Consider the following 21407-nt stretch of genomic DNA (forward strand, 5'->3'; position numbering starts at 1 on the left):
TCGCAGCTCTCTATAATCCCTGTCCATAAGTTCACCCGGGGCAGGACTCCTCCGCCCTGACTCTGAGCAGAGGAGGAGAATCAGACCTGAAACACAAGTGACCACTTTAAGAATAAATGGAGATGGAGAAATGCTTCAATACCAGTGAGGTGGATCAAATAAATGCAAGACACAAAAAAAAACATCTTTCAGAAATAAGTTTATATAACAAAAGGGGGTTATTATTCAGTATCATATTCCGTGACAGGACAGTGTGCATAACCATGTTTCCATGTCCCTCAAGGATACAAATAAACTTAAAATGTTACAAATATAAATGTTTCTTAAGACAATAACACAAACTCAATGACAACATGGAAGGTAGGCAGGGATACGGCAGCTTACACGTTTGTGGTCAGAGCGGGTTTGTCAACAGTTGTGAGGGTTGTGTGTTGATTCAACCATAATTGGCCTCCCGGCAAATCAACAGAAAGCGCTAACAAACCAGGGAAGAACTGGATATGTGGCAGCTGGGAACTCTTTACCAGAAGAAAAGACTTTGCAAGTGGTTCACTCTGTTAGTGGCGATGTCAGACACGTCGGCTCGTCCTCCGCCTGAGCAGAATATCCCGTGAGGTAAAGTGCACAGTCAGTGGGTGGAGGTCGCGTTTGCTTGTCACCAGTCACCACGGGGGGGGGGGAAAAAAAAGCACCTTTGCTAAATGTATTGATAAAATCGTTTTTTCCTACCCCTGCCTCCTCATTCTTACAATCACCATGAGCACAAGTCCTAACCTCGGTTTGTTAGTTCACAAGCTAAAAGACGACGGGACGATCGGACACTACACGACGGGAGAGTTCAGACCTGAGATCTGTAGCTCGGCTGCTATTCTCTATAACACACAGAACTCTGATGATCCTAGAAGACGGGAGAGAGGGAGAAATACAACAATCACTGACATGGCTGATGAGGAGTGTTGTCATCGTAGAAGCTTCTCTTGACAGTTGAACATTTTTTTAGGCTTTAATTTCTTTTAATAAGAAAAATAATTTAGAATCGCACATTTCAGCCTCTTGGTCTAACGAATGGCAAACCCCATTGTTTGTCTGATGCGTTGTACACACCATAAAATCAATGGTTCATGTTGACACTTCTACGATGGCGAACACACTGATGCTCATGGAGTTCTATGATGAAGTCGACACATGATTTATTTAAAAGTCCTAATTGGCGACATCCTACAAAAGATGTTTGCGTGTTTCAGATGAGAAATACCACAGCACTGTCATTTTGTCATCACATCACAATCTCATACTCAGAATGACAGTTCTTAATCAGTTCAATATTCATTAAAGGATGAATTAAATAAATCCAAAAATGTTTTTTTTATGTCTGTACAATCTTTTTTAAAGTTTCAGAGAGACCTGCACTCCCTTTAATATCCCAAAATTAAAAAAACAAAAGGATTTTCTGTCATTGTGGTGTTTTCCCAAAAACAAACCACTAAACAAAAAGTGGCACATGTGGGGTAAAAAAAAAATATCTCAAGGTGATTAAACAATAAGGAAAAAAGGTTATTAGGCAAATTCTTCAGAACAAATGTACACTGTAAATGTTCCACAGGAAGCCAGTGGCTGCTGTGGCGTTAACATCATCGGAATCATAAAGTGAAGAAACACCAAATGTACCCGGGAGACACTGGTGTTTAATGAGAACTTCTGCAAAAGAGTCTTTTTTAACACTTGAGGCTGCACAGCTGTGGCGGTGGAGGAGGACGAAGGGCGATTTGAAAAAAGGAAGTAACAACACACCTCCGTCGACCCCCCCCCCCCTCCACGCACCATCCCTCCCTCTCTAGGGTTCCCTCTGCAACTGCTCCAGCCTCATACTCAGAGATTTATTGACTTCTTTAAATATGCAGATTCGTGAATGCACCTTGAGCCGAGACCAGGTGTAAAATTGCATTTTTCAGAAGCGTGCAGGCTGGGAGGGGGAAGGGGGGGGGGGGGGTGGCACAAATCTCCGTCTCTTCACCTCAGGAGTCAAACACATGGATATCCTATTTGGCCCGAGCGGCTGCTCAGAGTACTGAGCTGGAATGGTGCAGGCCCACTCACACACACTCATACAAAAAGCCTGGAGCAGAGTGGTGGTATTACTAAAGTAACCCCGTGTTAGAGGAAAAGGTCCCTTATGCTGTGTGCCGGGGAATCTGAGGACGTTGGGAGACTCACTTGTTAAGACAGGGATCGTCTTGTCGGCCGTCCCCCTTTAGTCGATTAATCTGGTGGTGGCCACGCTCCATGTGGATTCAGTGGTTGTTTTTAGTAGCATCTGCTTACAGTGAGGGGACAGGGCCGCCCTCAGCGTGAATATATGAATAAATAGCTCACGTGAAGGAATCGTGACAGTGGGTCCTTGCTGAGGAACAGAGCTTAGAGCCCATTCCTCCACTATTTGGTGCAGAAACACAGAGGATTCAGGGGATTGTTTGGATGCTGTAAAGCTCCATCAGATGGAAGATGTTACTGAAAACAACTGTGCAGCATCCCGCCAGGAAACAGGCTCTTTAATAGAGTGTTAAAAACCCTTTAGTGTTTGAGCCACGGGTTTCCTTTAGCAGCTTCTCACTGCTCCTTTCCCCAAAGGCGTTTCAATTGATGAATAAAATAATGCCTGTGGTTCATCTAGGCTTAAATATATATGTCACAATCTGTTGTATACTCTCTCCATAAATACATCAAAATGTGGATTTCAATATATTTATGTATATTCTATACATAAATATATGGAAATGTGAATACAAGCGGAAACACAATCATGTTCCTTTGTGGAGATTATATCTGTGTTAATGTGATACTATAAGTTTCAGCTTCACACCAGAGCTCATTTAAATTTCTTGAATTATCAATGGGGCAGAAAAAAAATCCAGGAAATTTTGCTGTTAAATATTTTAACCACCAGTTTCCAAAAGATGTCATTTTAAATTCTACATAAAAAAAAAAGGCAAATACCCAGATTGAAATAGTTTGATAATGAAAACATTTTGTTTGTCATTACTGATGGAGCCACTGGAAACCTGTGTGACTGCCGGAGAGGTCACAGAGGTCACGTCGGCGTCTCCAGGCAGTTATATGCATTTAGAAATATGTCAGTCTCTCATGTTAACAGCAAAAGCGACCTTGGGACAGAGATCAGCCCCCGGAGGCGTCGGTCGGATATTACACGGACTAAAAATAAAAATGCATCTTGTCAAAGTGGAGATTACACTTTTTCAAAATCCCTGAGTCACATGCTCTGGAATCTGGGCGAACACACGGGGTCCAGCTCTAGTGGCTTTAGAGGAGATGAAATCACAAATGACTCATGTGGACTCTTTCAGACATTTACACTTAAAACATTGTTTTGATGTTGGTTGAAGGAGGGATTGAAAGGGAAGGAAGAAAAAATAAAACACACAACTCCCTCTTCTGTTTAGAGATCGTTGACTCGTTAGAGGAGAAGTCGGGGGGGGGGGGAGGACTCGAACATGGGGGGGTGCAGAATGATCCGTGAATGGTACGTTCCTCCGGATGACAAACATACAACGTGGTGCAGTCCATCTCGGCTGAATGTCCACTTTCAAAACACAGCACTTCCTCTCTCCAAACCCTCCGTGAACGGTTTGATGTGAAGAGGTTTCAGATTTCGAGGCTCTGACTTTTTTTCAAGCAAGTGGAAAAAACTTTCATTTCCAAACAGCAGCAGCAGCGTGTGGACCGTTTCATGTTATGGATGAAACCATCGACAGAGGAGGTGAGCATTTAGAGAGCGGGAGAGCGCTGAATAAATACGTAATGTGTAAGATGAGCGGCCATTAAAATGAAATGTCTGTGTGATGTAATATAGATTCCTCCAGTTCTTCTTTTAGCCGTGTTTTGTTCTGAACTTGGTTGCTGTGTGTTTGAGTGAGAGTGTGTGTGTCAATGTGTGTGTGTGTGTGTGTGTGTGCCACAGAGAGGGACGGTCTGCTCCTCCCTCAGTCGTCTTCAGGCTCTCCACCTCGCAGGCCTCTTTGGCACTTGTCCAGCGTCCTGTGGTAGGCGCGGGCGATCATCGAGCTGGGTGGTTTGCGTTGTGGCGCGATCGAGACCTTTCCAGGACTGCACGCCGGTTGTCTGTACGGAGAGAAGATGAAACAACAAGGAATCAAAACCCCCGGGAGTGAGACGGAAGAAAAGAACAAGAAAGTGATGTTACTAAATGAAAGACTGTATGGAGGAAACTAAGGGAGGCAGAGAAAAGAGAGCGAGAGCGGGGGGGGGGGGGGGGAAGCAACATGAAGCAAATCCAGGCTGATTGGGAGCGCAGCAGCAGGAGAGGAGGGAGAAACAGAAGAAGCTGCTGGAGTGGAGGTGCTCGTGTCTGGTGTCATAGTAACTCTATTCAGCTGCTGATCCAGGCTTCCACTCAAGAGCCCCTCAACTGTTCTCACATCAGATGCTGCATATGCACGGGAGACAGAGTGCACGGAGAGAGTCGGGCACACACTCGAGGTGGCAGAGGAACGATGTGACAACACGTATACAACACGGACAGAACACAGAGGCACAGCAGCGTGTTAGTGGGACACGAGGACACGAGGGTCACGTTACCAACATGTGAAAAAGAATCATCAATTATAACTAAAGTCATCTGAAGCAATTCCACTGTGTGGTTGTGAGCTGCCAGTAATCTATCAAGCAGAAGTGTCCTTACACAATATCAATATCATGAAATTGATCATTTGGACAGGTAACATTGTATTATCATATTCTCTTATTAGACATTGTAATTTGTACATATGATGAATCATAATATATCATAATTTGTATTATTTTGTCATGATTAGCAGATTGATTCCTGAGTTCCTTCCCAAAACACATTTTATAACATGAAAGTGACATTTGAATGTGACACATTTTTATCAGTTCATCATCGAGTCCAAACCAACGTTCGTGCCCAACCATGAAAACATTCCAAACAGGTGTTCCTGGGTTATCACGTTCACAAACCCTCTAACGTTTGTTTGTAATAAAACCAAAATGTCTGCAACCACAGAGGAAGGCAAATAAAAGTTTGAAGTATCTCCGCTGCCCCCTGTGGCTGCTGGTGACAGTGAATGTTTCACTGTGATGTTTGTGGACAGGACGCTGGGCCAGACACGCTGGGATTGACTCGGCTGCCAGTTCCATGACAGAGTCACACAAACACTGCCTCCCATGTTATTCAACCATGGATGCCCAGAAAGGCCCATGGCATCCGCCGGGCCGCCAGGTGGCTGGTGGGGCTGCACAGAAGCAGGAAGCATAGCCATGGAGATGACTGCAGGCACGCCCACACAGGACTCCCAGGTATTTCCAAGCATGAAGACACCGATATATCCATTAGTCAGAGCCAGCTGTAGGGTGCCAGGCGTCCCCGGCTGGCCGTTGTTTAATGGCACTTGCTCCATCCATCATGTCAGGTAATGAGCTGAGAGTGACTGTGATGGCTGAGAACGCACACACATATCGGTGCACGCGCACAGACAAACACACACACACATGCACAGAGAGAGACTTCCACCATCACAGTGGAGAACAGAGCGCACTCCTCCTTCAGATTGGATACAAAGCATCATGCAGATGGTGCACAGGAGGAGAGATAGAGGGGGAGGGAGGGAAGGAACAGAGAGAACAAAAGGAAGACATCGAAAATCTTTCACAAAAAAACCCTCTGAAAAATCCTCATTTAATTGAAGCTATGTCGGGTGAACACTTTAAAGCTCACATGTTCAGGCAGCGTGTCCAAAACATCCCAAATTACCCATGCGCCTATTTTCCTGTCGACAGGTGTGTTTCACTCTGTGACCAGGACTTGTACAACGTCCCTGCTTTCAAAACAAGTTTCCATTGTGCACAATAAAGAAAGCAAAAAAAATGGGAACACACAAATGACAAAAAAGTAGATCATCCATATTTTTTATCCACAGCCAATGATTCGTAAGGCCCAATTGCCGTAACCTAATTTCTGACCGGACAGTCGTCCTGAACCTTCAGTCTGTCAGAGGAGCATTAGAGTGGAGAACACAGAGCCACTGTCTGGAATGGAAGGGGGGGGGGGGGCTTCATCTTCTGCTGCATTTAATAAGGTAAATAGGACAGAAGAAGAAAGAGGACTATACAACGGAAGCCCCCAGTCATATAACGGAAGAAAAGCTGGAGCACAACAGAAAAGATTTGTAAAGAAATCACAACTACAGAGGGTTTGAAAAGGGGGCAACACACATGTGATGTTTTCCAGCCGAGTACAACACACATGTACATTTAGAGTTCAAGTACACACACATACACATTATAAACATACAGTATCCCCTCATATTGATTTGGAGAAGAGGTGTAGTCTGAGCATTGTGCATTGTGTTATTTGAAAAGGCAGATGTTTACTACGCTGTGTGAACTGAAAACAATGGAGACCATTAGTGTGACCACTTGTTGAAACCCTGCAGGAGCAGAGCTGCACAGTCGGCGGAGGGACGTTTGTGGAATTACAAAATGAAACACGTCCATTAGAGGGTAAATGTGTCTCACCGAACCAAATACGTGGGAAATCTTTAGTCAAAGACTTTGCACAAAAAAAAAAAAACGAAGAAAAACTTCCAGCAAATCTGCCTTCAGAGGATCCTCCTGGTGGAAGGGAGAAGCTGTCGGCTTCTCATGAAGACTCCTCTGTTCCTATCTTCAGGTGCGTTAAGAGCCATCTTCCCCCCTCCACATCAATCTATCACAACAATTGAGCAAACAGCAGCCATTTCTACTGGGAGAGAGACATTACGACTAACCTCTACTGAATTGAAATCTTCAAGAGCACGTACACACAGAGGCAGGGGGGGGGGGGGGGGGGGGGCTAGGGGGGAGCAAATAAAGTTAGACTGGGGAAGTGGCGGAGCGATCCACAAAGGACTAACTCTACGGGTTTTGTTAGAGAGTGCTGATTGCGGCTCTTTCTACTTGCGCTGGTTTTGATGGCTTCTTTTACCTGCTTCTCCCAGAGGTGACATCTTCCCGAGTCACAGTAGGCACGCCACAGAGGAGCACAAGAACAGGAGGAGACATTGATAAAGAGAAGAACAGGCATCCCGCGTTACAGTGGGGACATGTGGGCATATCAAAACTTAATTAAACGTTGGCTGGCACCGTTTCTTAAAATGTTACTGAATGCACCGAGGATTTCAGTGAGGGTGGGCAGATGGAGGGGGAAGTCACTGACACACACACACACACACACACACACACACACACAGACAGACACACACAGATGGAAATACTTTGTTGCTTCAGTGTTCAAGTGGTGCATAGAGAAATGGTGGATTGTTTCAAAAATCAAACACACACAAACGCACGCACACAAACGCACACAAACACACACACACACACACGCGCACACACACACACACACACAGAAAGACACAAACACACACACACACACAGATAGTATACTTTGTTGCTTAAGTGTTCAAGTGGTGCATAGAGAAATGGTGGATTGTTTGAAAAATCAAACACACACACACACGCACATGCACACAAACACACACACAGACACACACACACACACACACACACAGACAAAAACACACACACACACACAGATAGTATACTTTGTTGCTTAAGTGTTCAAGTGGTGCATAGAGAAATGGTGGATTGTTTCGAAAAACCTAACACACGCACACACACACACACGCACACACTAACACACACACACACAGGCATATCCCTGCATGTATATCATGATGATCCCCGCCACAAGGGAGAGGCTCTGAATAAGACAATGGTAATAGGGGGGGGGGAGAGGATTGCCAAGATTACTAGGGGTGCAACGGATCAAAAAACTCACGGTTCGGATCGTTCCTCGGATCAGAGTCACGGATCGGATCATTTTTCGGATCAGCAAAAAAAAACAAGACAAATAAACATAAGTTGTGTCTTTTTGTTTATTAACAATATAAAATCAACTTAAAGTGCACGATTAATATCTTCTTTTCAACATAATTAATGAAAAACAACTTACAGTGCAACATAAAAAGGCACATCTCCTTCCTTTAAACATGGACCAATGACCATCAATAAAGAACAACTTAAAGTGCAACATAAGAAGGCACATCATCTTCCTTGAAACAAGAGCTTTATGAGAGTGACATAAAGCCTACGTCCACATCATCAAAGAAGAATTAAAGAAAGAAAACAAAGCATACATGAGCTTATAATTTCAAATTCTTTTTCAAAAAGACAAGGGTGTCTACATTGTCTGGGGAGAGTGTGGACCTCTTTGCAGTCACTATGTCCCCTGCTGTTGAGAACACTCTCTCGGAAGGAACTGAAGAGCCTGGCACAGCGAGATAGCATCTTGCCATCTTAGCAATATGAGGGTATTTACACTCATTGCTTTTCCACCATGTCAGTGGATCACCATCCACTGCAATGCCGCTTGCTGCCAGGTAGAATGCCACCTCCTCTTTGATGACGTCAGCAGGAGTCTTGCTGTCCATGTCTTTGCTGGCAAAGGTCTCTCCAAAAAGCTCTGCCATTGCCGACTTCTTTTGTGGAGGAGATGTGTCCAAGTTTGCTCCTGTTGGCTCTGCAGCTTGACCCTGCAGAAAAGAATAGTTGATTAATTAAACCTATTATTTATTTTCATGTTTCATAGACATGAAAAATGTGGCAATAACATTTAATGAATGCCATTATTACTGAAAATAAAAAATGTATGTAGATTTAAATTTATCATTTTTAAATAATATTTTTTTTCTTTACCTCATCACAGTCTTCAGTGGCTAGACTGCTCACAAGCTCAGTGGTGAGGTCACTGTATGTCCTCTGGCGTAGGTCAGGGTCTATGTGAGACAGGGACTTGAACCTCGGATCCAGGGCAGTAGATCTGTGAAGGTAGTCCTGTAGAGTAGGGGGTGAAGTGTATCTGGGCTTCAGGTCCTCTCTAATGGCAGTCTTGACATCTTGAGTGATGGTGCTGTCTTCCACACTTGGAGCCATGGATTGTAGAATCCTTGTTTTCAGCGGCAGGATCATTGACACCGATGGCGAAGTTTCAGTGCTCAGCAGAGATGTAACAGTTTTAAGGGGTTTAAGCACCTGGAGGACCTCCTCTGCCACTCTCACATCATCATCAGAGAGGTTTATGATGTCTTTGACATTTTTCTTTAGGGTCTTGTCGGTCAATGCAGAGTATATAGCTGCCTGCTGCTCCAGATAACGCTCCAACATATCATAAGTGGAATTCCACCTTGTTGGGACATCATGTATGAGCTTATGAGTAGGCAGCTTTAGCATCTCTTGCCTTGTCTTAAGCACATGAGCAGCTGTTGTGCTTCTGTGGAAGTAGGAAACCACCTTCCTGATCCTCCCAAGGAGGCGGTCCATCCTATTGACTGAGATTCCCTTCTGTGATGCCAAATTCACTACATGTGCAAAGCACCCTATCTGTGGGCCCAGTCCTGCCTCATTCACTGCATTTATTTGATTTTTGGCATTATCAGTTGTGACTGGGATATTAGTAGTGGGCCTCTTTATCTTCCATTCCTCCACTGCTTGTGTCAGTACCTGCGCAAGATGACTGCCTGTGTGACTTTCGTAGAGGGGACGTGTCTGCAGCACCGGACTTTTCATCTCCCAGTCTGCTGTGATGAAGTGAGCGGTTATTGTCACATAGCTCACCGTTCCCCTTGACGTCCACCCGTCTGTTGTGAGTGCAACAGAGGGTGCTACAGATAGTTCATCCACAACTTTTTTCTTCTCCTGCTCATAAAGATCTGGCACAATCTTTTCGCTGAAGTGGGTGCGCGACGGAATGTCGTAACGTGGCTCGAGCACGTTCAACATGTATTTAAAACCCTCGTTTTGCACAACCGAATATGGCCTCATGTCTGCACCTATAAACACACCAATAGCGTTTGTGATAGCTTTAGCCCGGTCGGTTTGTGCAGGAAGGGGCTGTTTAAATGCTGCGGTGATAAGCGGTTGTTGAGCCGCTTTCGGTTTCACTCCTGTCAGTGAAACACCGGGGTGATGTCGCTGCAAATGCGTGGCCATGCTAGATGTGTTTCCACTGTTGTATGGCTTTCTTATGCCACAGTGCCTACACACCGTCACGGTTTTATCCACTAACCTCTTTCCTTCATCATTAACTTTGACAGGGAAGCCAAAATGCTCCCAAACAGGGGATTTAAATGACGCGGGGTGTTCAAGCTCCTCCGTTCCTCCGCTCGCCATGACCACGCCGTGTGTGGACTGAACGTGCGCACAATTTTTTTTTCTCCATAAATCAATCCGCGGATCATGTGTGTGCCGAACCGAAATAATTGATCCGAACGGATCACGGATCAATGATGATCCGTTGCACCACTAAAGATTACTAAACAGCCGAAGCCGAGGTCTTAAGATGGCACAGTCAACTCCAACCTGCTCCTGACGGTTGGAGTTCCTCCAGTGGGACGTCATCTCATCCTGTGATGGACGATGGGACTGCGTTGTCCCCTGACGGGTTCCCCCGGAAGAGATTAAACACCATCATGACTTTTATGTCACTGTCATCTAATTGTCACGGCTAATTGCGTGGGACTCCGTCGCGAGCTCGCTCCGCCACGCGCAGGAGAAGGAGAAGCTGCCAGCCATCGATCAAACACTTCCAGCGTGGGATACTTTGAGAAATTACCTCTCACTGGCCGGTGTGAGCAGGAAGACTTTTGGAAGGATTACGCAGTGTTAGTTAAATATCGTATCTGGGCGGCGTCAGACTCCGCGCCGACATCTACACGTGAAGTTCACATTCATCAAGGCCACAACAACAAGGTCAGGTTCGAAAATCTCACTAATCGTGTGTGTAAATAGCTGCAGAAGACAAACAGGATGCATCATAAAGGAGGAGCGGAGCTGCACGTATCACAGGATTCACTCCGTCGTCTGCTTGTTAGCCTCAAATAGCTCAAACTTATACAACAGGCCTGCAATAAATCCTCCGTCATGAAGGTTGTAATGTTCAGATTGTTGTTTTAGAGAGGGGCTGATTCAGGGGCACGCAGTTTGTGATGCTGGTGAAATGTGCAGCTCTAAGTGGAGAGGTGTTTGTGTTATTTAGGTGTGGCTTTGGCTCAGGAGGTAGAGAGGGTCGTCCACTAACCCGTAGGTTGGTGGTTTGAAACCCAGCTCAGTGTCCTTGGGCAAGATACTGAGGTCAGAATGCGGTGTGATAGAAAAGGCGCAGTGTATAGACCTGCTGTATAAATGTTTGTGTGAATGGATGGATGCATAATATTAACATAATAATAATAATATAATAATACAGTTCATTTATAATTATCAGTTTGGGTCTTTTGCCTGTTCAGACCAATGAGGGTAAATAACAGAAACGTATTTCTGTGGAAATCGGGAAAATTCAAAAGCTTCATCATCTACAAACTTATCATGAAGTGGAATTGATTCATCTATAAAACAATTTGAATAAAACTGAACATTATAACCATCATGGAGGAGGGATCCACTGCAGCACCTCTGCCTCAGCATCAGGTTGATCTAGACGTACCTATTAAACTGCTAACTGAGTGCAAATCATTAATAGACTTTCTTTTACAGCACATCAATGAGCATTCCGAGGATTTCTCCGAAGGGTCGCAGCCCGGATCCGAGTTGCTCTGCACTCCATATTTTCATGAGATAATTATAACAGATGTGATTAAAATCCCCGCACATCAACACGTCGTGTGTTTCCTCCTCCGTCAAGAGGGTGAGGATCCGCAGCACCAGCCACGGCAGCGCCAGCCGCAACCTTCTATCACCTCTTTTCATCTACTCCCCCCCCCCACCCCTCCCTTCTTCCTGCCTCTGCCTGCCTCCAAGCTACAGAGTAATGGAACTCCCTACACAGAAACAAGATACGGTGTATAAATGGGATGCAGAGGGAGAGAAGCTATTTCTTCCAGCTGAAAGTTATGGGCTGGGTATCGCAAAACTACAGTCGTGGCAAGCACAGGCCCTCGTTCACTGGTAAGAGTAATCACCCCAAACAAGGAGCAGTGGGGGGGGGGGGGGGGGGGGGGGGATAGTGCAAGTGAAGAGAGGAGGAAGAAGAGGGGGGGGAAGGACGAAGGGGAGGGAGGGCGGAAGAAGAAAGAGCGTCACTGAACCTTTCGAGTCACCATCGATTTGTACCGAGCAGCTGAAATGTATACAAACCAGAGCATTACCAAAGATTAAAGCCCAACTTGTTTCCTGTGAGCCACTGCAGTGCATGTGTTGGGCATTATTCAGATTTTCCTTTCTTTCCTTGTTTGTGTTGGTTTTTCAAAGAGACAAATTTTCACTCAGATTTGATATCGCCTTGAATCTGAGAGTTGTTTTTCACAGCAGACACAGGGTTCCTCGCGCTACAACAACACAAAACAATGCAATGGTTGCGTAGCATAGAATACACATCAATGTTATGACTTTAAAAAAAGATATATATAAATCTAACTTTCATCTATTTCTAAATATACATCCTGGTATAATATTCTTAATGTCCCTGCCTACAGAATTCTAGTATTGCTATTACAACACAATACATTTAAAGTATTGCTTTGCTAGAAACATGCAGAATAAGATGATAACATGTATCCACACACACAGGAGCTTTTCAGCAGTTTAGTTTAACGTCATGATTGAACACCTATTCTTCTCTTAAACATGCTTTATACAATTAACTATATTGATATACTCTGACTCTGTGATTCTGCTTCACCAACATTTCCATGTATTGATTTTCTGTTTGTCCAAGAATGGCTTTCAACGTTTCTCCGGGTAATCAATGTCACCTTGCATGTACACTTCTCTCGCCAGCCTGTCTGTTACGTCTGTGTCTGTAATCCTGACAGCACAGACACAAAAACACATTTGTGGAGGTTTGTACAGATGTTGTTAATAAGTGGCACGGAAATGACCAAAATGAGGGGTTGTGAGAATGTCAGAGGACCTGAGAGTGAAGGGGTTTTTAAATCGGTGCTTGACGTGGTAGCAGGAGAGAGGTTGATCCCACTTCCACGATGAAAGTGAAATGCCCTAAACAACTTTGCTAAAAAATATGGCGGCAAGTTTCCTTCTCTCACTCTCTTCTTGCTTTTCTTTCCAATTCTCCTCTTTCCCAACATAACCACCAACATTAACCACCAGAACCCCGGTCACTCCTGATTCCTGAACACCCAGGGAAGCAGACGAGGTAAATTAACAATCTCAGCACTAAATCTCCGAATGTTCAGATTGGGCTTGCGTGTGTACAGGTCTGTGTTCCTGCTTGACAGGCTGTATACAGAATGTGGAGGCAGAGCGAGTTGAACTGACAGTCTGTTGAGATAAGGGGTAACGAGGAGAGCTTCTCGGAGAGCAGGGTGGTCATAACACATGCAATCGGTTTTGACAGTGCCCGGGATGTGGTTAATCTTTGCGAGCCTCTATCACCACTCTATCTCCGTGGGTACCGCGATGTGCACGCTCGGAAATACTGGTGACTGACCCAGATAGTCAATACGGCTATTCTCCCCCCCCCCACCCCCCCCCCCCCCCCCCCCCTCGCCACTTTCCCTCCCTGGATTCCATTTAAGTTCCAGACTCCCTTTGACAAAAACTGGGCCGTGGACCATCACTCAAAAAATTGGCATCAGAGCTAGTGGTCGGGCATACAATTCCCCCCCCGTTATTGCCAGTAGCCCCATCTCTCCTCCCAGTGCTGTTATCGTCGGGCTTACTACATAACTGCAGCCTATTTCTGTGAAACGCTTCCACGCAGACACGGCAGAAAGTGCACACACACACACACACACACACACACGCTCACACACTACCCCTTAACAACCCTACCTAAGGGAACTTGGACTTAAAGTAATGCCTTCTGACTGCTTTGCACAACATATGTCTGAGGAGCCTGGGAAACCACTGCACATGTTCATATTCAAATGCTTATTTTTCAGAGGCAAGAAAAGTAGCATTTTATCTCCTCAGCAGGGAAGCTGCTACAGCTCTCCACCGGGGACATAACAAGAGGAGCGGGGGAGAGAGATTTTGTTCATGCCGGTAAAACCTGCCTGTACAACGTGAACTTTAAGCTCTGCGTGAATCCATGTGTGTGGTAATCTCAAGCTAAAATAAAAAATCCATCGTTCCCCTTAAAGCTCAGCAAACATTTGTTAGACTTGTGATTGAAAACAAGGAGCCCGGTGGACTGCAGGAAGCAGCGATTCCTCACTGGGCCCCTCAGGTTCACAAATCTCCTTAAAATATCTCTGCTGGACTTGAATCCTCAGTCACGGAACAATGGATCCCGGCATTCTGGGATGCAGCGGAGGCGCACACGGCTCAAATGAACAGTTATATGAAAACACTTTCGCGATCGATCGGCGCCTGAGGCAAAACTCCCATTCATGATTGTCCTCTCAGCAGTCCAGTTTCAGGGGGCTGGCTTCACCCCAAGAATAACCATGGAAGAAAACAAATATCCCCGAGAGTAAATTCGTGAAACCGCTAAGCAGCGCTCACCTGTTTTCCTGCTGTTGGAGTTTACCTTACACTTTGACATTATCTCTTTCGGCTCAATACTTAAGTGAACGTTGTAGTTTAGTCGGGGGGGTATTAGGATTGGCAGCCCCTTCTGATCGGTACAAGGAATAACATCATCTTCATTTCATTTCATTAATCTACCATGGCTGCAAAGAAGTTTTATTTTATAATCAATTAAACTGCTGAATTGTTTTCTTTGATTTATTTCTTGGTCTGTAAAACACTGTTTAGTGCCTGTCGCAATCTCCAATCCATCAAAACAAGCAAATTATTTAATTTACACTATTGACTTTGCAAAGTATCAAACTTTAATATTTCATGACCTGGAACCTTTGCATGTTGTCAATATTTTTTTTACCTCAAAATAGATTAAATTGTTGATTATTTCATGTGCAACATAGACTTGTGGAATATCAGTGTTACAATGTGAACAGTACACTGAGGTTGGTGATTTGGGGCTTCACCAGCAACCCAAGACTGTGGCCACAAGGCATGAAGGAGCCATGGGGAGCGCAGATGGGGCCTGTTTCAGAAGCCTGTGTTTCACAGGCCTGAGCCAGGAGAGAGGGTAATCCATCAGGCCAAGGCTCTCTGGTGCCTAGGGGGGGCAGTCACTGATCCTACAGGACTGATTGGGCCTCTATGGGAGGCCAGACCCCCTGACTACATGGACATCAGTGTCTGGCGTGCTCCACTGAGGCTTGATCTGAACCGGACCGAGCCAAAGCAGTGACCTGCTTCTGTTTGGATTCAGTCGAGGCAGTTATCTAGATCACAGGGAACAGCCTGCACTGAGCATGTTGCATGAACTACCGAGACATGAACTTTTATATTTCACTTTATATCTGCTTCCAAATTTACCAAACAACTAAATAGGTCACTGATTACACCATCACCTCGCACTTCGTAACCTCTGTCCATATATCTATCAACCCCCAAAACTGACACCACCACACTATAATTAAATGGAGTGCAGTTAATACAGTGTAAAACTTAAGATGAAGTGATAAGAAGCTAATTACTTTGTCCAGGGGTCTTATGAGCTGATGAGTTCACAGACGGCATCAACCGGAGAGGCTGGGACCTGCCGCTGCCAAGGCGAGCCCCCGTGATTGACAGGTGAATGAGTAGACAGAGAGATAGTTAGACAAATGGAAGCTAAGATGTAGTTTGACAGACAGATGGGAGCGTAAATGGATGGTTTGGCAGCATGATAAGGTAAATAGGCTGATGGATCACCAAACAAATGTGGGAGGAGGAAGGAAGAAAACAAAAAAGGGGAAGAAAGCAGAAGAACGCTCGCCTGCAGACAACAAAAGATAGGAAGCCAGATAGCCTGATAAACACAGATGGATTGTGTTGATACACAGGGAGGTGGGGCGCGATCGATAGATTGTTTTATTCTATTTGCTTGGCAAACTGGAGATTTGATGTGGCTGGTATCGGGGCGATCTGTTTCTGACGTTGCCAGGCGTGACTGTTACAGATGGTGAGATAGCGACACATCTCAATCTCTGGCTGGTCTCAGTGCAGTCTGTCTCAGCCGGGGTAGTAGCACCACCTTCAGCGACACCATCTCTCCTGAGCGTTATTAATTGACTGCGTGTGCGGTGTAACATTTCAGACGGATCCCCCACACACCCCCCCACACGCACACACTTTCACATTAGGTCGGGGGTCTAAACTAGTCAGTGTGAATTACAAGGTGAAGTAAGGAAGCCATGAGGTGTTGACCCCCGGCACTGGTGAGGAAGTGCGGCTCGGAGAGAGGCGGAACCGAGCGTGTCTCAAAATGGAGAAACAGTCGGATTCTGTGGCTTTACTCGGATTTGAGCAAAAACAAAATGGATGCCCTGACAACCCCGGCGCCTCATTACTGCCGCGTGCGTTCATCATGTCAGAATGGAAGACAAGGGTATGCGAAGTTTAGAGGCAAGGGCTCTCCTAGTTAGAAAGGAGGCTTCTCTCTGCGGCTGCTTGAGGGACATGGGGGTGCACTGCAACAGCCTTGATGAGTGTTTCAGGGCTTATAATAGACAGGAGAGGCCCAGAAAGCATGGCCTTTAGAGGTGCAGCATCTCTCAGCGCCTGACAGCTTACAGGGCCCCGGCTCCACAATGACACCTTCACAGCGCGCTCAAGATGACACCCAGAAAAACACGCGCTCACAGGTGCATAATGTTCAGACGCGTATTCTAAGAAGCACAAATAAGTTTGGCAGCACACGCGCACAAATACACACGAACGCGTGGCGTGTAAACACAAGGAGTGCGCACACACACACACACACACGGTCACCCATGCATACGCACACTAATCCATTTGGATGAGGAGATAATGCCTGACAAGTAGAATCTCAGCATCGGGCTGACACTATTAATACTTATAAAACAAGCCAGGCTAAAAAAACAACACCCTGCACTCACTGCAAGAACAAACATCTGTTTGTGCCATGTTAAGGAAGCAGAACAAGTCCTTCACTGTAAACAGGAAGAATGCTAAAGCTCCATCTCTAGGAATAGTGTTAGATTTCTGTCAAAAGCACAGAGAGTGGAGAGAAGGTTTGTAAGCAGAGGTGGTTCTTCTACCAGGAGCATCAATCCAGGTTCACAGAGGAGAAAACACTGTCTCATTCATATTCTTCCTCTTTATTATTAACATATCTTATTATTAAGTTGGACCGGTAATTAGACACTTGCATGAAACAGTGTAGTCTAATTAATCCCTTTAAAAAGGCCAAAGATTTAACAGAGAGAGCAACAACAATGTGTGGATCTACTGTTTTTGCTGTGTTTTTCATCCTATTTAATACCTGGACTGTTTTGGACCGTTGGATAACACAAACAACTTCAGACAAAAAGAGCTATCTTACAATTCTACTATTTTCTGACACTTTGAGGATAAAAAAATTCAACGGATAAATCAATAATGGAAATACTTTAACGTTTTTAGCGTCATGTAGAGTAAAAAATAATAATCAGGCAATTTGAGCACTCACTGTGGGGACTAATGCCTGAGTTTTCATGTAATGAATGAATGAATATGCAGATGCAGTGTAAAAACACAAACATGGGTGGGTACACTAGCACATCTGGGGATTACTGTTGGTTTTTAATTGGTTTAGTTAGTCACTATTTTGCATTTAACTTTCTTGTCCTTCGTGGCTCAGTTCAACGACTTTTCCCCCATAAAACAATCTGAAACTGGTCTGAGACAGCTGCTTCCAGTTTTCCGACCACAATACTTGCTGCCATCAAATCTCAGCATTCTCTTGAACCCCTCACCGCTGATGCCCCACGAAGTTAATAAAACATGGTGTTGTGTGTTATTTATTTATTAATCCCCTTTTTGATGTGTCCCCACCGCGCCGTGAGAGTGGTGGGGGAGATCACAGGCGGCTCGGCAAGCGACCAGCCTTGCTCTCTCCTCCATGCCATCACCATCAGACCCATTTGGCCATGTGAAGATGCTCCTCTCTGTTTGCATGGGGGGGGGGGGGGGGGGGGGGGGTTCAGGATGGGTGCGCTCCAAGAAAGACTGTTCACTTTCTCTTTTAATATAAATCATTCATACTGAGAGATGCTCCCTCATGTACACAAAACACCACAACCCTCCCTGTGATGGGCTACACTTTGCTACCTTCATGTTTTTGCTTGCGTGGCTGTCAGTGTGGGTTTTAGTGTGCAAGACTTAAAGTCGAGGTGGTAGACAGAAAGTATACGGGCACGCCGGCCCAAACTTCCTGTAACTTTTAAATCAAATTATTGGAAAGTCATTTAAAAATCCACCCAGAATTCTTTTCACCAGAAATTAACGTTTCAAATTAACGTTTCAAACTACTTAGGTTAAAAAAACACATGCTGTGATGGAAAGACGGTGATTTACTCACCTCTCGGAACAAAGTCCTAGACGTGTGTGTGCCGTGACTGATGAGCTGACTTGCACTCATGTGGTAGAGTAAACAGTGATTCATCTATCTCCCTTAACTGCATCTGACAGTCCCTGTCTGACGCAGCTCCTCGGTGTCCACAGCTGGAGGAGATGGAGCAGGTGTTTCTACATGCATGTGTGGATATACATTATGTGCTTGCTCATACGTCTCTGTGCATCGTGCGTGTGTGCCAGTGTCTAAGGACGGTTATGTGTGGGTTCTTCTTCTTTTTTTTTTTACCGCCTGCAGGTTGACTACACATACCCATGGACCAGACATCTCAGGCGACAATGGATTCTGTGTGAATGAAACATTTATCTGTCTCCTTCACTTATTCATCAAGAAGAGAGATTTTTCTGCAGGGATGCCCTCCAGAGATGTGGCGCTCACATGCCAGGCGGTCCGCCGCCACTTTACCCACAAGGTTTTCAATAAAACAAGCAAACAACACAATTCCAACACCCATAAATAAGTGATTGTTCCTGAATAAAGTGCTGTACATAGAGCCCCTCACCGAGGCCACTCATCACTCTTTAATGGAGCCCTGTCCCGGCCAAAGTTTTTTCTCTGCCCCCTCTCCTTCTTTCCTTCTTTCCTGTTTTAAGCAGAGCGAGTCGGTGGAGGCTGCAGACAGGAGGCGCAATGAGATCATCATCACACCATCACCTGGCTCAACACTGGTTAAGATACAGAACTATCTGCTTCATGATTTATGAGGCTATCAACATGCACTGTCCTCGCCCCCAACACCCTTCTCTCTCATCTCTTTTACACACGCACACAAACACACACACACACACACGCGAGCACACACCAGCTCTTTCTGGAGACAGGTTGCTCACAGCAGTTTGAACATTCAGAGTGGTGGCTCGCCAGATGCTTGGGCGTCTGTCAGCGTGGAGCTATTGTTAGCTAGTTTTTGATGAGATTTACATGGCAGGAAAGCCATCAAATAAGAAATCCTCCTGAGAATAGGAGAAGGGATCACTCCTAATCCGTACACCTGTGTCTTGGCAGCGCTAAGTCTCTTCTCCATCCAGACCGAAGACACGAGCAGATACATGCTACTGCAAACCACCGCTCCCACACAATCAGGGGCGGCGAACTTCGTGAGTGGAACTCGGGGAGTTACGCAGCAGCTTGAGTCGGATTTTGAAGTGGGTTTTTCCCGTGGCTGCACAATTACCATACCTCTGAAAAACGTAAGAGCAGCACTCAGACGTCTGAACGCACACATCACAGCGTCAGTTGTGCTAATTCTTCCACAGCAAGAGACTTACCTGCATCTTGGTCATTGCGTCACCTATAATTCAGTCGGATATGTATAATCTTTATCATGGTGAAGTTCAAACAGGAACATGAGTGCACTGAAGTTACTTTTAGTTTTCGTTCTCTCTTTGACTGATTTGCACAACCCACATGCACTCACTAACACACATACACACACACACACACACACACACACACACACACACACACACACACACACACACACGGTGCACATCAAACCACTGCTGATTCGAAGAGAACTGGGTCACCTGTGTACCAACTAGTGGCGGTTTCGGCTCCGGCCCTATAAGCCCCTCGGTTACCCAGAATCCCTTGGCATCCATGACAGAGCCAGGGCCTGCGGCAACACACCTGTGTCCACACTCCTTCACTGGGATCAATTAGCATTAAAGTTTCAGAGCTGCACTCCCGCAGTGTGGACACAGTGTACACTGGAGGGGTACAGCCGGAGAACAGCCACAGGAAGAGACTGACAGGGACGTGAAGAGAGAGATAGATTTGTAGACACACTCTGCAGCAGTCACACAATCATTCTTCTAACAACAACCCTATACTCGCTTTAGTTCTGGATCCATGTCCTGGATTCTGCGTTTTTGTCATGTAGGGACCAGCAACAAATCTTCATACTTAATTGTAATGTTATCCCTGCAAAATTCTACAATTTCACACATTCACACATGCATCTCTCAGAATCTTAATATCTTCTGCTGTGGCTGGACCTTTATTATACTCCGGCTGCTTTTTCTCCCTCTTTCCTCCACATTGATTAGTCCATGACCATGCTTTCTTGTTACACACTTTTGAAACATTAAACACAATGTACATAGTTTTTTTTTCTTTCCTGAGGGGTTTAAGGCCAATTCAGAATCTTTAACGGGATTCACACATAATTGCAAGTATCTGTACTTTCCATTAAGTGTCCGGAATACCACTATATATAGAATTTTTGAAAAAGAAACAAGTTTTACTTGTAACATTCAAAGCTACGTTTTCTTATTCCACTCACAGACTGACTTGTGTGTTTTCTGTTACTTTTGTTTTTCAACTGGACTCAAAAGAGGTCATCTGTTAGAACTTGCGGTGTATATATTTTTTAAATTCTTTTTCATCCACACAGGTTATTGTTGTTTTTTTAACCTTTACTCCTCCCGTTGGAGTACGCGGCTGGAAACATGTTCCACGTGAGCATCTATTCTCCCAGTTAAGCCTAAAAACAACCTAGCTTCTTTATTCCCAGTTAGGTGCAGTGTCACATAGCCAGTCAGCAGCAAAACAGATAGTCAACAAGTAGGCGGCGGCGTTTGTTTTGAAGCAATCCTGCGGATTTCACGCTGGGGGGGCTTTCCACCACCGTGTGTCAGTTTATAGGAAGCCTGGATGTGTTAGGCTGTGCGACTGTGTGTGTGCCACAGTGGAAAAAGAGCACTGAGGGCAGATGTACCTGCGCTGCCTTGTGGTCGTCTCTTGACAGTGCCCTTCACATCACAGCATGGGCCTGGACATCGGATCTGACAGGAGTGACCTCAATGCCACATCACCCTCACAAGACACACAAATACACGCCTGCACAAAAACAGCTACGCGCGCAACACATGCAAATACGCACACACAT

General features: G+C 45.3%; 2 protein-coding genes across 7 annotated transcripts in view; both read right to left on the reverse strand.

Annotated features, from left to right (window-relative positions):
- Positions 1-182: 182 nt before the first annotated feature.
- The window catches only part of diaph2 (diaphanous-related formin 2), a 341319-nt gene continuing 320094 nt past the window's right edge, over positions 183-21407 (reverse strand). For all 6 annotated transcript variants that reach the window (XM_053428116.1, XM_053428115.1, XM_053428117.1 and 3 more), the window contains one exon: positions 183-4137. In XM_053428116.1, the coding sequence (XP_053284091.1) occupies positions 4073-4137 (65 nt within the window). In that variant the 3' untranslated portion in view covers positions 183-4072. The remainder of the gene's footprint in view (positions 4138-21407) is intronic.
- Positions 7965-10403, reverse strand: LOC128445448 (E3 SUMO-protein ligase ZBED1-like). The gene is made up of 2 exons (XM_053428118.1): positions 8791-10403; positions 7965-8627 (listed from the first exon to the last, which is right to left on the reverse strand). Exons 1-2 carry the CDS (start codon positions 10261-10263, stop codon positions 8238-8240), a joined length of 1863 nt encoding a protein of 620 aa, XP_053284093.1. The 5' UTR covers positions 10264-10403; the 3' UTR covers positions 7965-8237.

Source organism: Pleuronectes platessa, chromosome 8 (assembly GCF_947347685.1).
Source record: "Pleuronectes platessa chromosome 8, fPlePla1.1, whole genome shotgun sequence".
Taxonomy (NCBI): domain Eukaryota; kingdom Metazoa; phylum Chordata; class Actinopteri; order Pleuronectiformes; family Pleuronectidae; genus Pleuronectes; species Pleuronectes platessa.

Bases quoted from the DNA above. Each gene is read 5' to 3' on its own strand.
- LOC128445448 (XM_053428118.1), bottom strand. From the start codon at position 10,263: ATGGCGAGCGGAGGAACGGAGGAGCTTGAACACCCCGCGTCATTTAAA. The intron at 8,628-8,790 runs GTAAAGAAAAAA...TCTTTTCTGCAG, and splicing joins CCACTGAAGACTGTGATGAG to GGTCAAGCTGCAGAGCCAAC.